At 45.3% G+C, this 24032-nt stretch overlaps 1 protein-coding gene across 1 annotated transcript in view; it reads left to right on the plus strand.

The window, feature by feature from the left end:
* Nucleotides 1-24032, plus strand: part of SVOP (SV2 related protein) — a 138066-nt gene that overhangs the window by 28302 nt on the left and 85732 nt on the right. Inside the window, exons 2-4 of the mRNA XM_068121171.2 lie at nt 6114-6256; nt 12371-12456; nt 13112-13210. Coding sequence (XP_067977272.2) covers nt 6114-6256; nt 12371-12456; nt 13112-13210 — 328 coding nt within the window. The remainder of the gene's footprint in view (nt 1-6113; nt 6257-12370; nt 12457-13111; nt 13211-24032) is intronic.

Consider the following 24032-nt stretch of genomic DNA (forward strand, 5'->3'; position numbering starts at 1 on the left):
ATTTCTTGTATACAACATCGAGGCTCGTGAAAGAGCTAACATCAATCGCACAAAAAGTCAAACCGACACAAACATATAATAAGGGGAGAGGTAGACCAGATGGGGAGAGAGGGGGAAGGACACAAACACAACATTTGAGAGCAGGGACATCAAGAGATCTGTGGGAGGAAGAGGGCTTGGGGGGAGGTGGGAGAGGTATAAAACATATTGACACTGCAAGGACTTCCAGGAAAGAAGTTGGAATTTCAAAAAAAAGTGTATCTGGAGTGAATTAGCGGGGGTAGAAAAGATCAAGGTTTTGGATGGGGGAAGATAAGAGATGGTGGTGAAGAGCTGTTTTAAAGACCTGGAGGGAGGAGTGGGATTGAAGGGAGTGGGAGAGTTTGTTCCAGAGGCGGGAGAAAAGAGTGAAGGTGAGCAGAGAGCCTAGATTTTGGCAGTTTAACCATAAGAGGGTTGCTGGCAGATCTTGTGCGACCTGAAGGAATATTTGGGGGACAGAGCACAGAGAGAGCTGGGGGAGCAAGGCCATAGAGGAGTCAGTATGAGACAGATAGACCACCAACCTGCCCGCGGTGAATGAGTGAAAGGCCCTCGGAGTTAGCTTCATCGCGGGAGATTCCAATAATTCTGAAAGCTTTGGTTTCAACAGCGTGAAGCCGAGCTAGGTGTGAGGCAGGAGCACCGGCCCAGAGGGGAGAACAGTATTCCATTGAGCTGCGGATGAAAGCCTTGTATGTGGTGAGGAGCTCAGGTGTGCCAAGGAAGGACTTCGCACGACGGAGGTTGCCCAGTCGGCGACTGGCTTTGGAGGCCAGCTTGGAAATGTGGTTTTCCCAGGAATGATCATGGCAGATAGTGAGACCCAAACGCTTGAGCGACAGAACTTCTTGGAGAGGATTGTTGAGAAAGTATATGGGAGGGTTGTCCAGTCGGTCTTTTCGGAGAGACATTGTAAGAGTGTGTGATTTGTCAGGATTGAAAGACATGTTCCACTTGTTTGACCAGTCTGTGATTTTGTCCAGATCTGCAGAGAGTGAGGAGGTTGCAGACTGCCTATCTGAGATATGAGGAATGGAGTGGCAGAGAGTGGAGTCATCAGCAAAGAGATAGAGAGGATTTTCCAGAGTCGGAGAGATCATTAGTGAAGACCAGAAAAAGCACAGGGCCCAGAACACTGCCTTGGGGAACTCCAGCCTGAACAGGAAGGGGAGATGAGAGAAATCCATTCAGGGCCACACGTTGACTACGACCAGAGAGGAAGTCCGCAAGCCATGCGTGGAGATTTCCATGGATACCAAAGGAGGAGAGTTTGGTGAGCAGAGCTGGGTGTTGCTCGATTGCTTGTTGCTTGAGATAATGCAGCTGACAATTCGTTTCTGAATAAAGCTGAACTGCAACAGATAACTTGAGGTTAAGAAAATGCTAAGGTGATTTTTTAAAAAATGATTTACTTTGTATAATCACATTTGGTCTTGGACTATTTATTTCTCTTCGGCTATTTTGCCCTCCATTGGACAATTTTCATTGGTCTTCACGTCCTTGTCGCATACCTGTCTGCTGTAGTGCTTGAGCATTAGCTTGCCTTTCACCAAACCCAGATGTGCTTGGACTATGGCGGGGAAGGTGGTGGAGGGAGGGATTATACATTCACTATTATTGCCAAATTATACCTCTTATTATTGTTGTTTATATTATTGGTATTAATTAATATATGCTTAGCTACAATGTTATCATTATTTTTGTTATTTATTTTGTAATTATAATGCCATGCTGTGGAAGGACGTATTAAGCTGCTCTATACACCTTAACATGGCAAGCATTTCAAACATGGGAATTTTTCTGGATTATTTGTAGTTGATTAGCTTGATCAACTGAGGAGGTCATGACGCTATTTTCGGTGTATCACATTCCAAATGAGACAGCTCCAGTAGAACTCAACAAAAAACATGCCACACACCACACCACGTCCATTTATCGTAGATTCGACCTCCGCCGCCCGATGTTGCACTATCATTTCGCAGTGGGTGGAATAAGTAGCTCAGAGCTTTGGCTCAGAGTGAAACCAAGAGTGCAACACAAATACACAATTAACCTTTTTAATGTCCATGAAATCATTTAAATTGATAGATAAACTTAAAACTTCCTCTTCATTAACGGTATGGACCTCAAACATCCGGGGCCTTCGCTCAAACTTGACTGATCTCTCCATACAGGTTGCTTCTGACAAACCAGATGTGATCTGCTTAACAGAAACTTTCCTCCTTCATGATGTCTCTGATGCCTTGGTATCTCTCCCAGGTTACTCCCTCCTCCGGTATGATAGACCTGAGCCTCGTCCTGGAGGTGGGGTTGCTATCTTTATAAAAAACTCTCTTCCTCACTCGCCCTCCACTGCCCTCTCTCCACCTCACCCCCAGGAATACCTTTGGCTACGGCTTCCCCTTCGCTCCCACCTTTTGTTCATATGTGTGTTGTACCGTCCACCAAACAGCGATGACTCCATCTACATCTCGCTGTCTGATAATATGGACCAACTTCTATCTACCCATCCGAACTCTCTCTTCCTCATATGTGGTGATTTCAATTGTCACCATGCCAGTTGGCTGGGTGTGGGTACCTCTCACCAGCCATGGCTCTTCAGCAAAGGACTTCTGCGACTCACTGGGACTGACACAATCTGTCAATTTCCCGACCCGGATCTCAGTCAACGGAGCATCTTCTCTTCTGGATTTGGTTATGACAAACTTCCCTGAAAATGTCTGCTGCTCTTCTTCTGCTCCAATCGGCTCATCTGATCATGTGCTTGTCAAAGTGGACATCTCTCTGACCATTCTCAGAGAGCCTCCTCAGCGTCGACGGGTCTGGCATTTCACTCAGGCCAACTGGCACGGTCTTCAAGCAGCCATCAATCATCTGGACTGGTCTCCCATCTCTACCGCCTCTGACATCAACTCATCCTGGGAATTCTTTCAAAGTAAATTGCTCTCTCTCATGCACAGATTTATCCCATCTCGTCTTCAGTTGTCATACCCTTCCTCCCGTCCATGGTACACGGATTCTTGTGGTGAGGCTGTTGCCCAGAAACAACTTGCTTTCGTCTCCTGGAAAGCAAATCCAACGGAAGGAAATCTCATTTCCTTTCACAAAGCCCGAAACAAGTGTGTGTCCACCCTCAGGAGAGCCAGGAAACAATATCTCACCGTTCTCAAGACCGAACTCTCTTATCTGTCTCCCTCTTCCAAATCCTGGTGGCGTCTGGTCAAATCTGTTTCTGGTGTTTGTTCCCCCTCCATCCCCTCCCTCACCTCAAACGGCTTAACGGCTGACTCCGCACGTGACAAAGCTGAATGCCTCAACTCTGTGTTTGCCTCAAAATCTTGTGTCCCAAACCCATCTCTCTCTGTACCCACCGTACCCAGTCATACCCAGCTGCTCCTGGACTCTGTGTCCTTTCCTCCTGACAAAGTGGAAAAGTTTCTGTCAACCCTCGACTCTGATTCTGCAACTGGTCCTGACGGCATCAGCCCACGGGTCCTAAAATCATGTGCTTCCGCTCTTTCACTCCCTCTTTCTGTTCTCTTCACCCTCTCTTTTGCTCAAGGTCATCTGCCATCTGCTTGGAAATCAGCCAACATCACTGCTTTGCACAAAAAAGGTGCAAAAACAGATCCCAGCAACTACAGACCAATCAGCCTTCTCCCAATTATCAGCAAAGTCATGGAATCCATCATTGCTTCAGATATGAAATCTTTCCTCTTCTCCAATGGCTTGATCTCTGATCATCAATTTGGTTTCAGACCTGGTCACTCTACTCTGGGCATGCTGCTTCTGCTTTCTCAACAATGGATGAGGTCCTCAACACCAAACAGGAAATTAGAGCCGTCTCCCTTGACATTTCACGTGCCTTCGATACGGTCTGGCACCCTGCTCTGCTCACCAAACCCTCCTCCTTTGGTATCCATGGAAATCTCCACGCATGGCTGGCGGACTTCCTCTCTGGTCGTAGTCAACGTGTGGCCCTGAATGGGTTTCTCTCATCTCCTCTTCCTGTTCAGGCTGGAGTTCCCCAAGGTAGTGTTCTGGGCCCTGTGCTTTTTCTGGTCTTCATCAATGATCTCTCTGACTCTCTTGAAAATCCTCTCTATCTCTTTGCTGACGACTCTACTCTCTGTCGCTCCATTCCTCATCCCTCAGATCGGCAGTCTGCAGCCTCCTCACTCTCTGCAGACCTGGACAAAATCACAGACTGGGCAAACAAATGGAACATGTCTTTCAATCCTGATAAATCTCACACTCTTACGATGTCTCTCCGAAAAGACCGACTGGAAACCCTCCCATCCACTTTCTGAATAATCCTCTCCAAGAAGTTCTGTCACTCAAGCTTTTGGGTCTCACTATTTGCCATGATCTTTCCTGGGAAAACCACATTTCAAATCTGGCCTCCAAAGCCAGTCGCCGACTGGGCATCCTCCGTCGTGCGAAGTCCTTCCTTGGCACACCTGAGCTCCTCACCACATACAAGGCTTTCATCCGCAGCTCTATGGAATACTGCTCTCCCCTCTGGTCTGGTGCTCCTGCCTCACACCTATCCCGTCTTCACGCTGTTGAAACCAAAGCGTTCAGAATCATTGGAATCTCCCGCGATGAAGCTAACTCCAAGGGCCTTTCACTCACTCACCGCAGGCAGGTTGGTGGTCTTTCTGTCTTCTACCGACTCCTCTCTGGCCTTGCCCCCCCAGCCCTCTCTGGGCTCTGTCCCCCAAATATTCCTACAGGTCGCACAAGATCTGCCTGCAACCCTCTTATGGTCAAACTGCCAAAATCAAGACTCTCTGCTCACCTTCACTCCTTCATTCCTCTTTTCTCCCGCCTCTGGAACAAACTCCCTCACTCTCTTCAATCCCACTCCACCCTCCAGGTCTTTAAAACAGCTGTTCACCACCATCTCTTATCCTCCCCCATCCAAAACCTTGATCTTTTCTACCCCCGCTAATTTCGGTCCCCTTGTGTTTTATACCTCTCCCCCCCCCCCCCTCCCCTTCCCACGCCTCCTGCCCCCAAGCCCTCTCCCTCCCACACTTCTCCCTGCTCTCAAATGTTGTGGTTGTATGCTTCCCCTTCTCTCCCCATCTTGTCTTCCGCTCCCTCTTTTTGTATATTTTCTTTGTCTGGTTGATTTGTTTGTGAAATAAATGTTAGCTCTTTCACGAGCCTCGATTCAGTATACAAAAAAAATAAAAAATTCCTGCACTAGGGACGGATACTTTTGCTTTCTTTTTCCCATCATGGGACGGGTACTTGTGCTTGTGTCCTTGTGCTTCAGTATGGAACAAATGTTATTATCTGTGACTGTGAAATGTTTGATGAGGCGAGATGTTTATTCCAAAAGGGAATAGGGTAAAAGGTTGACGAGTTAAATATAATGGTTTAGTTTAAATTTACGTTGTGTGGAAAGATCGTCATTATTCAGGATAATTCTGGTTACATCCGGACATTGAACTACCTTGTCCTGCTGGTTGGATGTTGTGAAATTGATGTAGACCTTTTATGGGATAAAATGCAATTGATTTGTGTTCAAAGGACTTCCTAATCAGGAGAAAAGAAGTCGAGGTTGAGCTCGCCTCTCCAGAGAAACATAATCCTGGTTCTACTTGGGAGGTTAGACTTGAAAACCGCTGAAGAATGATGGTTATGGGAAAAATATTAATAAGTACGTCTTTGTTGACGTTTTATGAATTTTGGTTGGGGTTGGGGTTGGGGTTTTGGTTTTGGTTGGGCTTGGTAATTTTTTTTTCCATGCCATCCCCAACATACAGAATCTACTGACTATTTGACTCCCGCTCACACACACACTTGCAGTAATTGCCATGTTTGGGTTTTTTCTTCTTCACATCAATAAAACAATTTTCTATGAATACATGAGATTCACACTCTCTTATGTTCAAAAGCAAATGTTATTTTTCAATTGGATCGCTTTCATTGATGTAACCTTGTATCCACCACAAATGTGTTGAGAATACTGTGTACATATATCTATATGTATATATATACACACACAGCATGCCACCCTTCTTGGCCTTAGACCCTCGTGTCTTGGATTTTGTATGCAGTGTCGTCCGCTTCCGCCGCACTGGTGAGAGCGAGTTTTCAGGAGAAGACGACGATGCTGCGGTTATAGAAGGAGTGGGGCATGGCCGACGGATGGCGGGCAGCAAAGCAGCTGTTCCTCGAGACTTTGCCAACCCAACAGACGGTACCTTTGAGCTAACTGGATTAGCATTCCAGAGTTTGTGGGTTTGAATATCCCTGAAGGCAGCAGTGTCAACGATTTGCATTATATGACAGTTTCAGGAGAATTTCTTGTGTTCCTATCAGACTTGTTAAAATTCCACTGGCTCACCTTTAAATGACCTTTAGGTGAGGGGAAATCTGCCTGCCTCACCTGCTCTGGTCTATTGTAATCCAAGTCCTTGCATTCTGGCTGACATCATCTCCTCAAGGCAATTATGGATGAACACTGAATGCTTCTAATGAAATGTGATGCCACAATCCCCCAAACTGAATATAATAGATAAAACAACATTGCGGCTTGATGTGTGCCTTAGATTAATGGGTGTGCATGCGTGCCTCCATGTTATACACAAGTTCACTTGGAAAAAATCCAGACAGCAAGCAATGGCACCGTATCAATTGCATCTTGATGATGCAACGAAATATGCATGTCTTTGTTGGGATGTTTGGCTGAATGCTGGACAGACCATGTGCTTCTGCAGGTGAGACTGAAACTTTATAAACTCTTCAGAAGATCACTGGTAAACATCCTAGGAAGATGTGCTGTAGACACACTTCAGAATGCGGTCAGAAGAGAAGGGTATCAGAAAGATGTGAATGCTAGTTTAACATGAGCAAGAAGGATGATTTCGGTGAAAGGAAGTGGGAATTATTTCAAGGAAGACAGCTGCAGAGCAGGTTCGAAGATGAGAGGGAAGAAGACGCTCAGTTGCAAGAGATTATTAGGAGAGTTCGAGATGTTAATCCGGAAGTGCAATAACCAACTTGTTTGGTAAGATCACAGTTCTAGCAGAATGATTACTCGGGAAGAAGTATGTAGGGAAGATTTATGTGTCGCAGAGGAGGTGTGGTGCTCAAACGGTCAGTTTAGCCAAGACTGAAAGGTTTAGAAGAAGGCATGGCAGATATAGCATGAGGTGGAGAAGCAGGTGCATGACTTCAGAGTATGGCATGGCCTGGGTTGAAAAATGTCAAGACATCAGGGGTGATGATCAAAAAGGAAACTTATGTAGGAGTTAAGATGTTTGCGGATGGCGTGGCACCAATCAAATGTACTTAACATCCCAAGTGTTTTTCAAACAAGTGATTGAAGCAATGCAGCATAAGTCCATGAGAACAGGGATGCTGCATCTACCCAATGAAGAATAACTTTGTCAGGCTTTAAGCAAGTTAAATAGAAGAAAGACGGCAGGAAGAACTTGGATCCTGCCAGATATGGCTGTGAAATGTGGTGCAAAAGAGTCCTCGGACTGAATGAATGAATGAATGAATGAATGAATGAATGATCGTTTTAAGGCCATTTGCCCCGCTAGAGCGGGGGTTTGCCTTGCGGGCCCCATGACAATCATGGTCTACAAGATATATTTATTTTGAGCAGCATTGAAAAAGCATCGGGTACCTGCAGAATGTCGAGATGCTGTGAAAATCTGAACAGCAAAGAAAGGCGATTTGACAGTGTGTGACACATGGTGGGAACGAGTTTACTGGATGTGACTGACAATCTTTGTATGTGTTCTACAAGAGCATTTGCATAAGATCATTGAGGATGTACTCCCAGACCCTCACAGTGCGTTCAGGAAAGGCAGTGGATGTGTTGATATATCTTTTTGTACCCAGATGCTAATGGAGAAGACCTCAGAGTACAAAATAAAGTTGTTTCTACTCTTCTTAGATTGCACACATGCACATCCATTGATCTAAGTTCTTTCTAATGCCCGACAGGCTATGTGGTTTGTTATGGATTCGTCACTTCCGTCTTTGTGGTTTTCATCCACTTGAAGCAGTTTTAGTTTCATTCTCTATTATTGTTACAGTTGGAGTGTGAAATGGAGATAACTGTCTTAGAAGATAAAAATTAGTGTTTCAAAAGAAAAACGAAATGGATCGGGAGAAACCGGAAGAGGAGGAAGAATCAAGAACGGATCAAGTGAGATCGGGAAAGGAGGGCCGATCTGCTTCGAGGTGTCGAGCGGACGCTGGGGGACATTGGTCATGAGCGAATATTGGTTTTCCTGGGAAAGGGATTCCTGGGACAGTGTCGATATTGCTGTGGCAGATAAACCTGCGTGACGGGTTTTGCTTTTGGTTCCGAAAGTGAATCATTGCTGGAGAGCAGGTACGCCTCCATTACGGGCCCGTCCGCCATTTCACCTTGCACCAGCCATTTCACCTCGCACCAGCCATTCGCCTGGTTCTCGTGTGTGTCGTGGATTTCGCTTTGGAATTCGCGGTTCTCCGCTTGGGAACTGCTGCTCGTTCATGCCAGTGTCATTGTCTGGTGAACCGAAGGTGTGAATTCCCAGTCGCCTTTTGGGGTGAACTTTTACCTGACCGTCGGCCTGACACTTCACCAAGCGGCTCGTCTGCAGCGTCGACTGTCAGCCGTCCTGGGGTCAGGTTTCAGTACGACCTTTTTTTTCTTGTGATCACCGGAGCATGGATCGACTTTGGCCTGGTGTCATGCCTGTGACTTTGGGGGTGTTACAGTTCGCTCACGTGGAGTACCGTGAGTTATTGAGTTAAGAAACTGGTGGTACCATCATAGGAATTATATGGTGTTTGCTGTGCAATTGAGGTTTTCTTGTACTTGTGCAAGTTGTTATTATTGTGTGATTTTAATACAATACATGGGTTTTGTAACAACTGATTGGTGTGGTTTCACCATTGGTCATTGGCACACATAATAGCACATCTTTCTGCCGTGACTCCTTTCGGGGCTCGGAGGTACACCGTGACCGGGGTTTGGAGAGGAGCATGTAACAGGGTAGTCCAAAGGAGGTATGGCGTTCCACATGCGATTGTTAACTTGATCAGATCCCTTCATGAATACATGGTAACAGGTGATGATGAATTGCAGAGCAACCCCATAGATCCAAGTCAATAAAAGACTTTGGCAGGGATATACAGTTGCCCAATCTTGTTCTCTTCTTCAATCCGGTATTAAACAGTGACATGAGCATGTCAGTTGCTTGCGGTGAAAGTATTCCACAAGTGCTGAGGGAAGCTGTCGTGGCTAGAACAAAATGATCAGGCCAGCCAACTGTGAAAGAGCTGTGTTTTGCTGATGATGCATGCATAGTCACCATCAAGAGCCAGCATAGAACAGGCAGCGGAGGTGCTTCTCAGAGTGGCATCTCAGTAGGGATTGACAATGAGTCGACATCTCAAAAGACAGCTGATGGTGGCTGGAGAAGGGCAGAGAGAGGTTGAGGTGGTCACTGAGTTTAAGTACCTCAGAGCAATAATGATAACCAGGAGTGGAGGTGTAGGGAGACAGGTTGGCCAGAAGATGGGTCATGCTTCATGAGCTTTCAGAGTACAATATACAGCGCATTCAGAAAGTATTCAGACCCGTTCACTTTTTTCACATTTTTTTTTTTATGTTGCAGCCTTATGCTGAAATCGTTTCAATTCGTTTTTTTCCCTCATCAATCTACACTCAATACACCATAATGACGAAGAGAAAACAGGATTTCAGAAAGTTTTTCAAATTTATTAAAAAGAAAAAACTGAAATATCACATTGACATAAGTATTCAGACCCTTAACTCAGTACTTAGTTGAAGCACCTTTGGCAGCGATTACAGCCTCGAGTCTTCTTGGGTATGACGTGACAAGCTTTGCACACCTGGATTTGGGGTTTTTCTGCCATTCTTCTCTGCAGATCCTCTCAAGCTCTGTCAGGTTGGATGGGGACTGTCGGTGGACATTTTCAGGCCTCTCCAGAGATGTTCGATTGGGTTCAAGTCAGGGCTCTGGCTGGGCGACTCAAGGACCTTCACAGAGTTGTCCCGTAGCCATTCCTGCGTTGTCTTGGCTGTGTGCTTAGGGTCATTGTCCTGTTGGAAGGTGAACCTTCGTCCCAGTCTGAGGTCCTGAGCACTCTGTTTCAGGTTTTCATTAAGGATATCTCTGTACTTTGCTCAGTTCATTGTTCCCTCAACCCTGACCAGTCCCCCAGCCCCTGCTGCAGAAAAACACCCCCACAGCATGATGCTGCCACCACCATGCCTCACCGTTGGGATGGTATTGGGCAGGTGATGAGCGGTGCCTGATTTCTTCCAGACATGATGCTTAGAATTGACGCCAAACAGTTCAATCTTGGTTTCATCAGACCACAGAATCTTGTTTCTCACAGTCTAAGAGTCCTTTAGGTGTTTTTTTTGCAAACTTCAAGTGGGCTTTCATGTGTCTTTCCCTGAGGAGAGGTTTCCGTCTGGCCACTCTGCCATAAAGCCCAGATCGGTGGAGTGTTGCAGTGATGGTTGTCCTTCTGGAAGTTTCTCCTATCTCCACACAGGATCTCTGGAGCTCAGCCAGAGTGACCAATCGGGTTCTTGGTCACCTCTCTTACCAAGGCCCTTCTCCCCCGATTGCTCAGTATGGCTGGGTGGCCAGCTCTAGGAAGGGTCCTGGTTGTTCCAAACTTCTTCCATTTAAAAATTATGGAGGCCACTGTGCTCTTGGGAACCTTCAATGTAGCAGAAATTTTTTGTAGGCTTCCCCAGATCTGTGCCTCGACACAATCCTGTCTCTGAGCTCTGCAGGCAGTTCCTTCGACCTAATGGCTTGGTTTTTGCTCTGATATGCATTGTCAGCTGTGAGACCTTATATAGACAGGTGTGTGCCTTTCCAAATCATGTCCAATCAATTAAATTTACCACAGGTGGACTCCAATCAAGGTGTAGACAAATCTCAAAGATTATCAAGAGAAATGGGAGGCACCTGAGCTAAATTTCAAGTGTCATAGCAAAGGGTCTGAATACTTAAGTAAATGTGATATTTCAGTTTTTTTCTTTTTAATAAATTAGCAAAACTTTCTAAAATCCTGTTTTCTCTTTGTCATTATGGGGTATTGAGTGTAGATTGATGAGGGAAAAAATGAATTTAAACGATTTCAGCATAAGGCTGCAACATGCAAAATGTGAAAAAAGTGAAGGGGTCTGAATACTTTCTGAATGCACTGTAAGCCTGCCTTTAAAGGCAGGAACCTTTCGGTGACCACCAAGCAGGTTGCCTCGATCTCTGTAGTGTTTTGGATGCTTCTCGATAGATCAGAAACATGGACTAACTGGAGTAGGACCAGCAAGAAGGTTGAGGCCTTCCATAATAGATGCATGTGATGCATAGATAAAGGGGCATATGAGATAAAGGGGCACACAGCCAATGAGACAAAAACTTGGACCTTGCTCTTCTTTGGAGTGAATTCTGTTGAAATTCAGGCTGAGATTGTTAGATCATGTGACAATAGAATGTCTGCAGTAACAATCCAAAATAGCTGCTTGGGACAGATACCCAAGCAGCTTCTTTTCGGTTGGTTACTGTAGACCCACCTCACCTACAGGCCACAGTTGAGGTGCTGGAGGGAGAAGGCTAGGCAAGACCTGAAGCGCTTCCAGGTTGATGGGAGGACATGGTTCCAGATTGCTCAAGAGAGAGGCTGTGGCAAATAGTGTGTAAGGATGGTTTCATAATTCTTACCACTATTCGGAAGGAGAGATGCCAGGAGAAACATGCTCCTCGACACCAGACACACTCTGTGCACATTAAGCACACTGTACCAGTCACTTCTAATGCCAGGCATGTGGTCTTGGATTCCTTTCCAGTGCTGGGTACAATAATCATTGGTGTGTAAAATGTGCTAGGCCAACTTTGTGAGAGCTGAATTCCAGCACTGTTGTGAAAAGTGTCGGAGGCTATTTCGACGCCCCAAAGATATGAGCGGGCACAAATGCATGTGCGGTGCCCACAAGTGACTTTGTTTCATCGTTTCAAACGTAGATAGCCGTGTCCGTCACATTGTGGCAGAATGGTATCATCGGCTACGCGTGCTATCTTTCAATGTCAAGGTGTGTGTGTCTGTGTCTGTCTCTGTAACCATCCTGGTGTAATGTCCATGTGCCTTGCCCACTGTTCTCCTCCACTCCCTGCACCCCCAATGAAGTCGATAAATAATATATTTAATTAACGCTGTGTTAATATAGCACAGGCGTTGTGGGCCAAATGGCCTTTTGCTGTGTGCAAGTTGCTTGTATATCTATTTTTTTTATTCTTTTTTCATCTTCACCACCCCATAGATGTATTTACAGTGGAGGATGCTGTTGACGCTATTGGGTTCGGAAGATTTCAATGGAAGCTTTCCATGATCACCGGTTTGGCATGGGTGGGTGTTTTTATTTTATTTTAATATTTTTTTCCTGACCACTCACACCACCCCACGCCCCAACCCCAACCACTCTCTTTCACTTCTTAATGACGAGTCGAGACACATTTCAAGGCTAAAACAAATTCTGGAATTTGAAATTAAATTTGAAATTCTAGGCTATCCCGCCAGCCACGTGTTTAACTTTCAATGAAATGTGCAATTGTATGCTTCATATTTTTTTCCATGGCGTGTCTTGGACTGTTGTGAGTATCTTGTTCATATAGCTTTTTGAACACCACTCACACATACCACGTATGTGATGGATAAACTAAGACAAAGTACACGGTGTCTCTTTAATGTAAAAAAAAACAAAAAAACTTGTAAGGTGCCTCAATAAAAATTAATGGACTTTAATATTTCAGAAAAAAAATAATTAAATAGCAGACAGAATGGCGTTAAGTGTTACTAATACCTAACAGACGGCGTCCGCGTGTTATGGAATGATTGTCCATTTTCGGTCAGCTGTCTGTCACCCGGCGAGACAGTATAGTTTTCGATTTATAAAGTCCGTCTACGTTTTATTGAGACACCCTGTAATTTGTGCCCTTGTCCTTGAAGATGAACTTTGAGAACCTGATTACCGGTTGCCTGATTTCCGTTGAATGCTATTCAGATGGCCGATGCCATGGAAATGATGATCCTGAGCATCCTGGGAGCTGAACTCCGTTGTGACTGGCTTCTAGCGAACTGGCAGGTCGCCCTTATTACCTCTGTGAGTACGATGTTGTTGTCCTCGCATGTCCAGCGTTTTTGGGTGTTTAACTTTAGGACACATGAAGTTCAGTATTTATCATCGAGTCATTCCAGATCACTTGCTAGTAGTACTTCCCCTACTTTTAGTATTGGACTAGGTGTACCCATTGCTTTGCCGGCGGGTTTAACCAAAAGACGGCATGTCTCCGTCTACCTTTCAATGAATACTCCCTCCTCGGTGCATGTTTTACAAAATGACCTGCTCGAACATTTTCCTTGATTACAAGAATAAATCCACACCATGTGAATCACATAGTCCAGAATATGGTCCTACTACATTCTAACTATGGATTCCTCCTTCCATGTAACATTATTATTATCATCACCATGCTTAAAAATCAAGACCGAAAGTCTAATAGCGGCGTAGCCGGGCTTGTTTGATACTTTAGTTGAAGAGGATAGTATGATGTGTGGATGGATACCAGTTAGCAAATAATGTAAGTAGTACTCCAAGTCTCTAAGCTGTTTGTTGCCATGGAAGTGAAGAGATTGCATTGAGACACTCGTTTATTCTATATGTTGGTCAGTTAGTCGACACTATCAAAGTGACCTCAACACCACTCCAACACACACCACTGTGTGTGTTACGGAATGATGTGTTTTTACGGTGGCCGGAGTGCAAATCCTGCCACCAACCTCCTTGAGAGAGGACCCAATGAGTTGGTACTCATTTTGCCGACCTCGGAAGGATGACAGGCTGAGTCAACCCCACCTGGTGTTAATTGAACAGCTGACCGGCATTCAAACTCAGGACCCTCGGACCCCAAGCCGTCCACCCAAACAGTTAAGCCAACACTAGGCGTAGGGTGGTTGGAGGCAGTCATAAGAAATGCTTAAATGTTTGAAGAGCCCTTGATCAAAAGTTTTAATTATATACAGTAAGATCTGGGGGGCATTCACCCCCCGCCCCATCATATATCATCACCCTGTTGTCATAATTTCAGTTCCCCCCCAATCATCAAGTGTGATAATTTGCCCCAACCAGGTATATGACATAATATATGAATGTTCCCAAAAGGGTGTTCAGAGAAACATACCTGTCAAAGACAAATGGTATTACATTCTACCTTTCAGAAGCGTAATTGACGGCTATAAAACTCATCCAATATGTAGGATAAATATGTGAGGGACAAACATATATACGGAGAAAAAAAACGCTGGAAACACAGGAACCAAATATCTACGCTGTAAAAAAATCGTTTGTTTAATCACGAATTTGCCAGTTCAAAAAGCCTCTTTGCGAATTTGAAGAAGAGGAAGAAGCATAATGTATGGTTTATTCACACAGCAGTTTGAATGGAAACATTTATTATTCTACGAGGGTAGAAACCCTTTAGAGCAGGGGTTCTTTACCTTTTTTGAGTCATGGACCCCTTTGAGAATCTTGTGCAAGCTAAAGACCCTTCCCCAGAAAAATGCACATAAGCACATAAACACAAAACTTTGCATACAATGAATAAATTTTATTGCATCGGAAAATTTTTTCCTTCACATACCGTCATAATCAGAATTTAAAAAACGATCTTTACAAAGAATATGTCTCACTTTTTTCATGCGAAAATCAATGACCATTCCCTGAATAAAATGAAATATATCCAAGTTGTGCAAATTAAACAAAAAAATAAACTTCAATTCTGCTCAAAAGTACATTTCAGTGAGAAGGCTGTTGTTGTTTGGCTTCAATAAGAAGATGAAATTGGGGAGTGGTCTTTGACAAGGCAACACGCGTGTCATGTTTGACATCCAATCGATTTCTACTTTTCGTTTTGATGCTAACAAGTGCTGAAAATCCTGAATCGCAAAGATATGTGGATGCAAACGGAATCAGAGCTCCCACAGCTCGCTTTGCCAGACGAGGGTCGGCTTGTGTCAAGGAACACCAACATTCTCCAAGACTCTTCGAGTTGAACTCGTGTCGTATCATTTATATAGGAAAGTATAATTATATAGGAAAAAAAACGTGGATCTGAAGATACTATAAAGTTTTAAACCTCACCAGTATATGAGAAGATTCCTGAGTCGTGACAAGCCGTGGAAAGTGAGAAATAAGCACTTAATTATGGAGTGGCACTGGGTGGCGGTCGTGCAAACGACGATACCAAACTGTAAACACGAGGTCTAGCGGTCAGCGCTAAAATCTGGGGCAGGGTACATTTTCTTGAGTGTTGTAAAAGATCCTTATTTTCACGTGTTTTACTTCATGTATTTCACGTGTTTGTTTGTGTTTCACAATGAATGAAAAACGTGAAGGTAGAGCATGCAGATTGTGATACATGACAGGTTCAACGATATGTCCGACCGGAATGGCATAGGAATCAAAATGGCGGTGTGTGGAGTCAGCCGCCATACCGCCATAATGGCATCACATCACCCCTTTTTCATGTGACCAGATCCTCAGCTCTGATCGGTGTACGTTTGAGGGGACATGCATGCATACATATACATGCATGCATACATACATACATACATACATACATACATACATGCATGCATAGATACGGACAGCCAAACACTGTTCTAGATGGCTTTGCCCTCTGAGCTACGCCGTAAAAAAACAGAGGGGGTTTTGTAATCTGCTCCGTCTGTCTGTCCTGTCCGACTGTCCATCACACTATCTCCTCTTTAACAATCGTGCAGAAAATCACCACATGGCAAGAAGGTGCAAGAAAAGTATCATCTTTGAACTCTGCTCCTTGGGGCCCTGGTGTGGTGTCAAAAGGTCAAATACCAAAGAATGCAATTATGGGCCCATTTTTTAACATTTATAATGAAACCTTGCTTAAACAAGCACCATTGGGGGGATGCATGAAATACGTAAAGATCTTTTGGATTTGACCCCCAGTTTATGCCCCAGTGGGTGGAGACTTAGGGTCACAGTGGTCAACACGGAAGATTTATTTAAACTCAAAATTTGATATTGGGTCAGTTCTGGTGGAACGTTTTACCATTTTTCAACTTTGCTTTTGGTGGGAAGCATGAGGATTTGCGATGATTTGCTATGGTTATTATTATTACCATCATATTAGCCTGGTGTTGGCTTAGCGGTTAGGGTGCCGGCTTGGGATCCTAGGATCCTGGGTTCGAATCCCGGTCGATCGCTGAATTAACACCAGGGGGGTTGACTCAGCCTGTCATCCTTCTGAGGTCGGCAAATTGAGTATCAGCTCACTGGTAATTCCCTCGCAAAAGGCAACTAACAAGGTTGGTGGCAGGAAGGGCATCCGGCCATAAAACATTGCTTCAAAAAGGGGACCACGGTGCCTGAAAAAGGCCAACCCCTGCTCTACAGGAAAAAATGGCCTCTAAAGGTGGTCATTATTACCATCATATTGTTACATCAACAGGTCTTCCAATACCGACCCGTCGACAGTGGGGGTTTTACTGTTTCATTCCCCAAAATGATCCACCGTTTGCCCTTCACGTGACTCGTGGTGGTCCCTCTCGGCTCTCCCCCGTTGGTATTTTTGTGCACATAGGATTGTTCACGGTTCTGTTTAAATATTATTTAAATATGTATAACCTTTCCCCTTCAGTGTTTTACTCAGTGGTATTTTACAACACGCTGTTTTTCTTCCTATTTAAAAGGCTTTTCTCAATTTCCTCTCCAACTAATTCCACCTCAAAAAAAAGAAATTCAATATCTTATACGTCTCCCTCACTACATGGTCTAAATTCACATTCATTCCATCCCTCCTCCATCATTCTGAACCGGATTGCTAACTTGAAAATCACAACAAACCCAATTTGTTTTCAATGTTCGTCTTTCATTAATCATCCACTTTCTAAACTCCCCTCTTGCCCCTCCCATCCAAATCCCTCCCCTTGCACCTACACTCCTAAACTCCCCCCTTGCCCCGGCACTCTTAAACTCCCCCCCTACCCCTCCACTCCTGAACTCCCCCCTTGCCCTTCCACTCCTGAACTCCCCCCTTGCCCTTCCCCTCCTAAACTCCCCCCTCACTCCTCCCCTTCAAAACTCCCTCCCATTCAAATCTCCCCCCATACCATTCCTCTCCAATTCTCCCTCCTCCCCCCTCCTCCTCAAAGCTGCCTCCTCCCTGCTCCTCCTCAAAGCTGCCTCCTCCCCACTTCGTCTCCCTTCTATCTCATACCTCCACCCCCCCCCCCCAACCTTCTTCTTTCCTCTGCCCCCCCTCAAACAACCCCTCTCTGTGCCTCATCCCTTCACCTTCAAACCTTTCATCCTCCTCATCCTTCCCTTTCTTGGAACTCTTCTGCAATCGCTGACACACTAACAACTGCTCTCCCTACCTCCCCCTCTCATCCTTCATCTTACCCTACTCCTCCCCTCCCCTGTCCTGTACCCGATGCTCCCCCTCTCTCTTCATTAACGGTATGGACCTCAAACATCCGGGGCCTTCGCTCAAACCTGACTGATCTCTCCATACAGGTTGCTTCTGACAATCCAGACTTGATCTGCTTAACAGAGACTTTCCTCCTTCAAGATGTCTCTGATTCCTTAATATCTCTTCCTGGTTACTCCCTCCTCCGGTATGATAGACCTGAGCCTCGGCCTGGTGGTGGGGTGGCTATCTTTATCAAAAACTCTCTTCCTCACTCTCCTTGCACTGCCCTCTCTCCTCCTCACCCCCAGGAGTACCTCTGGCTACGGCTTCCTCTCCGCTCCCACCTTTTGTTCATATGTGTTCTGTACCGTCCCCCAAACAGTGATGACTCCATCTTCATTTCACTGTCTGACAACATGGACCAACTTCTATCCACTCATCCCAACTCTCTCTTCCTCATATGTGGTGACTTCAATTGTCATCATGCCACCTGGTTGGGTGTGGGTTCCTCTCTCACCAGTCATGGCACCTCAGCAAAGGACTTCTGTGACTCACTGGGATTGACACAATCTGTCAATTTCCCGACCCGGATCTCAGCCAATGGAGTATCTTCTCTTCTAGACTTGGTTATGACTAACTTCCCTGCTAATGTCTGCTGCTCTTCTTCTGCTCCAATCGGTTCTTCTGATCATGTGCTTGTCAAAGTGGACATCTCTCTGGCCATTCTCAGAGAGCCTCCTCAGCGTCGACGAGTCTGGCATTTCACTCAGGCCAACTGGGACGGTCTTCAAGCAGCCATCAATCGTCTGGATTGGTCTCCCATCTCCACTGCCTCTGACATCAATTCTTCCTGGGAATTCTTCCAAAGCAAACTGATCTCTCTCATGCACAGATTTATCCCATCTCGCCTTCAGTTGTCTTACCCTTCCTCCCGTCCATGGTACACTGAATCTTGTGGTGAGGCAGTTGCCCTGAAACAACTTGCCTTTGCCTCTTGGAAGGCTAATCCAACTGAAGGAAATCTCAGTTCCTTCCACCAAGCTCGGAACAAGTGTGTGTCTACCCTCAGGAGTGCCAGGAAGCACTATCTCTCCTCACTCAAGAATGAACTCTCAAACCTGTCTCCTTCCTCCAAATCCTGGTGGCGTCTGGTCAAATCCGTTTCTGGTGTTTGTTCCCCCTCCATCCCCTCCCTTACCTCAAATGGCCACACAGTTGACATCGCACGTGACAAAGCCGAATGCCTCAACTCTGTGTTTGCCTCAAAATCCTTAGTCCCAAACCCATCTCTCTCTGTTCCCACCTTTCCCAGTCGAACCAAACTGCTCCTGGACTCTGACCTTCTCTCCTGACAAGGTGGAGGAGTTTTTGTCAAACCTCGACTCTGATTCTGCAACTGGACCAGATGGCTTCAGCCCACGGGTCCTAAAATCCTGCTCTGCCGCTCTATCTCACCCTCTCTCTGTTCTTTTCACCCTATCCTTTGCTCAAGGTCATCTGCCAGCATCCTGGAAATCAGCAAACATTACCGCTTTACACAAAAAAGGTGCAAAAACAGATCCTTGCAACTACAGACCAATCAGCCTGCTCCCAATTATCAGCAAAGTCATGGAATCCATCACTGCTTCGGATATGAAATCTTTCCTCTTCTCCAATGGCTTGATCTCTGATCATCAATTTGGTTTCAGACCAGGTCACTCTACTCTGGACATGCTGCTTCTGCTGTCTCAACAATGGATGGAGGTCCTCAATGCCAAACAGGAAATCAGAGCTGTCTCCCTTGACATATCACGTGCCTTCGATACGGTCTGGCACCCAGCTCTGCTCACCAAACTCTCCTCCTATGGTATCCATGGAAATCTCCATGCATGGCTTGCGGACTTCCTCTCTGGTCGTAGTCAACGTGTGGCCCTGAATGGATTTCTCTCATCTCCCCTTCCCATTCAGGCTGGAGTTCCCCAAGGCAGTGTGCTGGGCCCTGTGCTTTTTCTGGTCTTTATCAATGATCTCTCCGACTCTCTGGAAAATCCTCTGTATCTCTTTGCTGATGACTCCACTCTCTGCCGCTCCATTCCTCTTCCCTCAGATCGGCAGTCTGCAGCCTCCTCACTCTCTGAAGACCTGGACAAAATCACAGACTGGTCAAACATGTGGAACATGTCTTTCAATCCTGACAAATCTCACACTCTTACTATGTCTCTCCGAAAAGATCGACTGGACAACCCTCCCATCTACTTTCTCAACAATCCTCTCCAAGAAGTTCTGTCGCTCAAGCTTTTGGGTCTCACCATCTGCCATGATCTTTCTTGGGAAAACCACATTTCCAAGCTGGCCTCCAAAGCCAGTCACCGACTGGGCATCCTCCGTCGTGCGAAGTCCTTCCTAGGCACACCTGAGCTCCTCACCACATACAAGGCTTTCATCCGCAGCTCAATGGAATACTGTTCTCCCCTATGGGCTGGTGCTCCTGCTTCACACCTGGCTCGGCTTCACGCTGTTGAATCCAAAGCTTTCAGAATCATTGGAATCTCCCGCGATGAAGCTATCTCTGAGGGCCTTTCACTCACTCACCGCAGGCCCATAGGGGAGGTGGTCTTTCTGTCTTCTACCGACTCCTCTCCGGCCTTGCTCCCCCAGCTCTCTCTGTGCTCTGTCCCCCAAATATTCCTACAGGTCGCACAAGATCTGCCAGCCACCCTCTGATGGTTAAACTGCCGAAATCTCGGCTCTCTGCTCACCTTCACTCTTTCATTCCTCTTTTCGCCCGCCTCTGGAACAAACTCCCACACTCACTTCAATCACACTCCTCCCTCCAGGTCTTCAAAACAGCTGTTCACCACCATCTCTTATCTTCCCCCATCCAAAACCTTGATCTTTTCTACCCCCACTAATTCACCCCAGATCCACCTTGTTTGAAATTCCAACTTCTTTCCTGGAAGTCTTGGCAGTGCCCATATGTTTTATACCTCTCCCACCCCCCCCCCTTCTCATGCCTCCCCCCCAAAGCCCTCTCCCTCCCACAGTTCTCTCGATGTCTCCATGTCTCTCGGTCCCTGCTCTCAAATGTTGTGTTTGTGTCCTTCCCCCTCTCTCCCCATCTTGTCTACCGCTCCCGATGTTATTTGTTTTGTGTGTCTGTTTGTCTTTCTGTGTGATTAATGTTCGCTCTTTCACGAGCCTCGATCTTGTATACAAAAAAATAAAATAAAAAAAAATATAGGCCGAATCACGTAAGCGAACCGAGAAGAATGTTCTCCTCACGTGGCCTGGTTGGAATTGTTAATACTTCCTGTCTTTTAAAGGTGAATGTTACCAGTTTTTAAACCTGCCCCAGAGATTTACCCAAACAGAACCAAAATGAAATGATTCCTCATGTGTGCAGTTTGCAAAGGCCGATCACAGCATGGAATATGCTGTTAAAGAATAACAGGTTTATTGACAGACAAGGCAGAAGACCACAGAGGGAGAATCCCAAAACAAAATATAGATGGTGTGGAAGTGTAAAATTGATCTATGAATCGAGTGATTTATATGAGCCACAACCTGTCAAAATCGTGTGTTTAGATCCTACTCACCTCGTGTGCAAGTTTTTATGACTTCCATCCAGAAGTTAAAATTTTCCTCCAGTAGGCGAATTATCGCTGGCGCCCTGCCCAAATTTATTTGCTCGGAAAAGTAGAACTCTTAACAGAGGCAACGTTAGACCACCTCTTGTCATAGTTTTGTAGAAAACCACAGAATGGTAAATCATTTTTTGTATAGTTTTAATTATTTCTTTATGACTAAGCATGATGTGTAATGACTAAGACATGACTAATGACATGACTAAGCATAAGTGCTCTGAAATATTGTATTAGTATTAGATTGGGTCTTCCCAAATGATAAATAATTCTGTACAATATTGAATAATGATTCAGAAAATCTCGTTGCGTTATGTTTTTAATACACTCAAATATAGATATAAAATGATTTTGTACTGAGTTCAATAAATAGGTTGTGGAAAGATATTAATTTGAAAGATATTGTTTTCAAGGCAAAGAATGATACATCTGGCGCCAGGTTGTCTGACTGGTGCCAGGTTGTCTGACTGGTGCCAGGTTGTCTGACTGGCATCAGGTTGTCTGAAGTAAATTAGCATTCAAAAAAAGTTAATTACAATTTCCATTGTTTGGTAAAACTTATTTCCATCAATGCTTATTTGCCATTTGCTCGGCAAACTTTTTTTTTCTTTTTTTTTTCTTTTTTTTTGTATACTGAATCGAGGCTCGTGAAAGAGCTAACATTTACTTCACAAACAAATCAACCAAACAAACAAAATATATAAAAAGAGGGAGCGGAAAACAAGATGGGGAGAGAAGGGGAAGCACACAAACACAACATTTGAGAGCAGGGAGATGTGTGGAAGGGAGAGGGCTTGGGGGGAGGAGGCGTGGGAAGGGGGGGGGGGGTGGAGGGAGAAGTATAAAACACAAGGACACCAAGGACTTCCAGGACAGAAGTTGGTATTTCAAAAAAGTGGAATTGGGGTGAAATTAGCAGGGGTAGAAAAGATCAAGGTTTTGGATGGGGGAAGATAAGAGATGGTGGTGAACAGCTGTTTTAAAGACCTGGAGGGTGGAGTGGGATTGAAGAGAGTGAGGGAGTTTGTTCCAGAGGCGGGAGAAAAGAGGAATGAAGGAGTGAAGGTGAGCAGAGAGTCTTGATTTTGGCAGTTTGACCATAAGAGGGTTGCAGGCAGATCTTGTGCGACCTGTAGGAATATTTGCGGGACAGAGCCCAGAGAGAGCTGGGGGGGCAAGGCCAGAGAGGAGTCTGTAGAAGACGGAAAGACCACCAACCTGCCTGCGGTGAGTGAGTGAGAGGCCCATGGAGTTAGCTTCATCATGGGAGATTCCAATGATTCTGAATGCTTTGGTTTCAACAGCGTGAAGACGAGCTAGGTGTGAGGCAGGAGCACCAGCCCAGAGGGGAGAGCAGTATTCCATTGAGCTGCGGATGAAAGCCTTGTATGTGGTGAGGAGCTCAGGTGTGCCAAGGAAGGACTTCGCACGACGGAGGATGCCCAGTCGGCGACTGGCTTTGGAGGCCAGATTTGAAATGTGGTTTTCCCAGGAAAGATCATGGCAGATAGTGAGACCCAAAAGCTTAAGTGACAGAACTTCTTGGAGAGGATTATTCAGAAAGTGGATGGGAGGGTTGTCCAGTCGGTCTTTTCGGAGAGACATCGTAAGAGTGTGAGATTTGTCAGGATTGAAAGACATGTTCCACTTGTTTGCCCAGTCTGTGATTTTGTCCAGGTCTGCAGAGAGTGAGGAGGCTGCAGACTGCCGATCTGAGGGATGAAGAATGGAGCGACAGAGTAGAGTCATCAGCAAAGAGATACAGAGGATTTTCAAGAGAGTCAGAGAGATCATTGATGAAGACCAGAAAAAGCACAGGGCCCGAACACTGCCTTGTGGAACTCCAGCCTGAACAGGAAGAGGAGATGAGAGAAACCCATTCAGGGCCACACGTTGACTACGACTAGAGAGGAAGTCCGCCAGCCATGCGTGGAGATTTCCATGGATACCAAAAGAGGAGAGTTTGGTGAGCGGAGCGGGGTGCCAGACCGTATCGAAGGCACGTGATATGTCAAGGGAGACTGCTCTAATTTCCTGTTTGGCATTGAGGACCTCCATCCATTGTTGAGAAAGCAGAAGCAGCATGTCCAGAGTAGTGTCCAGGTCTGAAACCAAATTGATGATCAGAGATCAAGCCATTGGAGAAGAGGAAAGATTTCATATCTTAAGCAATGATGGATTCCATGACTTTGCTGATAATTGGGAGAAGGCTGATTGGTCTGTAGTTGCTGGGATCTGTTTTTGCACCTTGTTTGGTGATATGAATTATTGTGACACATTTTGATGTTATTAACTGCCTGTACAAAATGATAACATGTATTTGATTATGCAACTTATCGCGAATATAAAGACAGTATTTTGCAATTCAAAACCTTTGATTCGTGTCTTACCATTCCCCATAGCACTAATTTGATACTTTCATTGGATTCCTTGTCCCTGACAATATAGGTTTAGTAAATTTTAAAAAGTTTTTAGGGTAATTAGAGGCAGAAATAGAACAAAATATGTATTTTACAGTGGCCATTTTGAAAATCCAAAATGGCCGCCATACAGGTATCTCTCCAAATGTAAACATTGATTTTTAGTTTCCTTATGCTATAACCTTTCCAAAAATGTATAGGTTTGCTAATCTACCATGATTTTGAACGAAATATAATTTATTGACATAGTGAACCTGACTAGATGTCTGTCTATTAAAAAAAAAGAAAAGAATACTGCACCGGGCATCGTAATGGAGCTCCATCACGGGATCTCCAGCCACGACCAGTGAATAGGCGAATTGTCCTGTTGGCAAAGTGAATGGGGGAAATTAAGTGGCAGGCATGACAGCAAGAGCTTGTATGTTGGGCGGCCA

The sequence above is a fragment of the Myxine glutinosa genome, chromosome 6 (genome assembly GCF_964187855.1).
Source record: "Myxine glutinosa chromosome 6, kmMyxGlut1.1, whole genome shotgun sequence".
Classification (NCBI taxonomy): Eukaryota; Metazoa; Chordata; class Myxini; order Myxiniformes; family Myxinidae; genus Myxine; species Myxine glutinosa.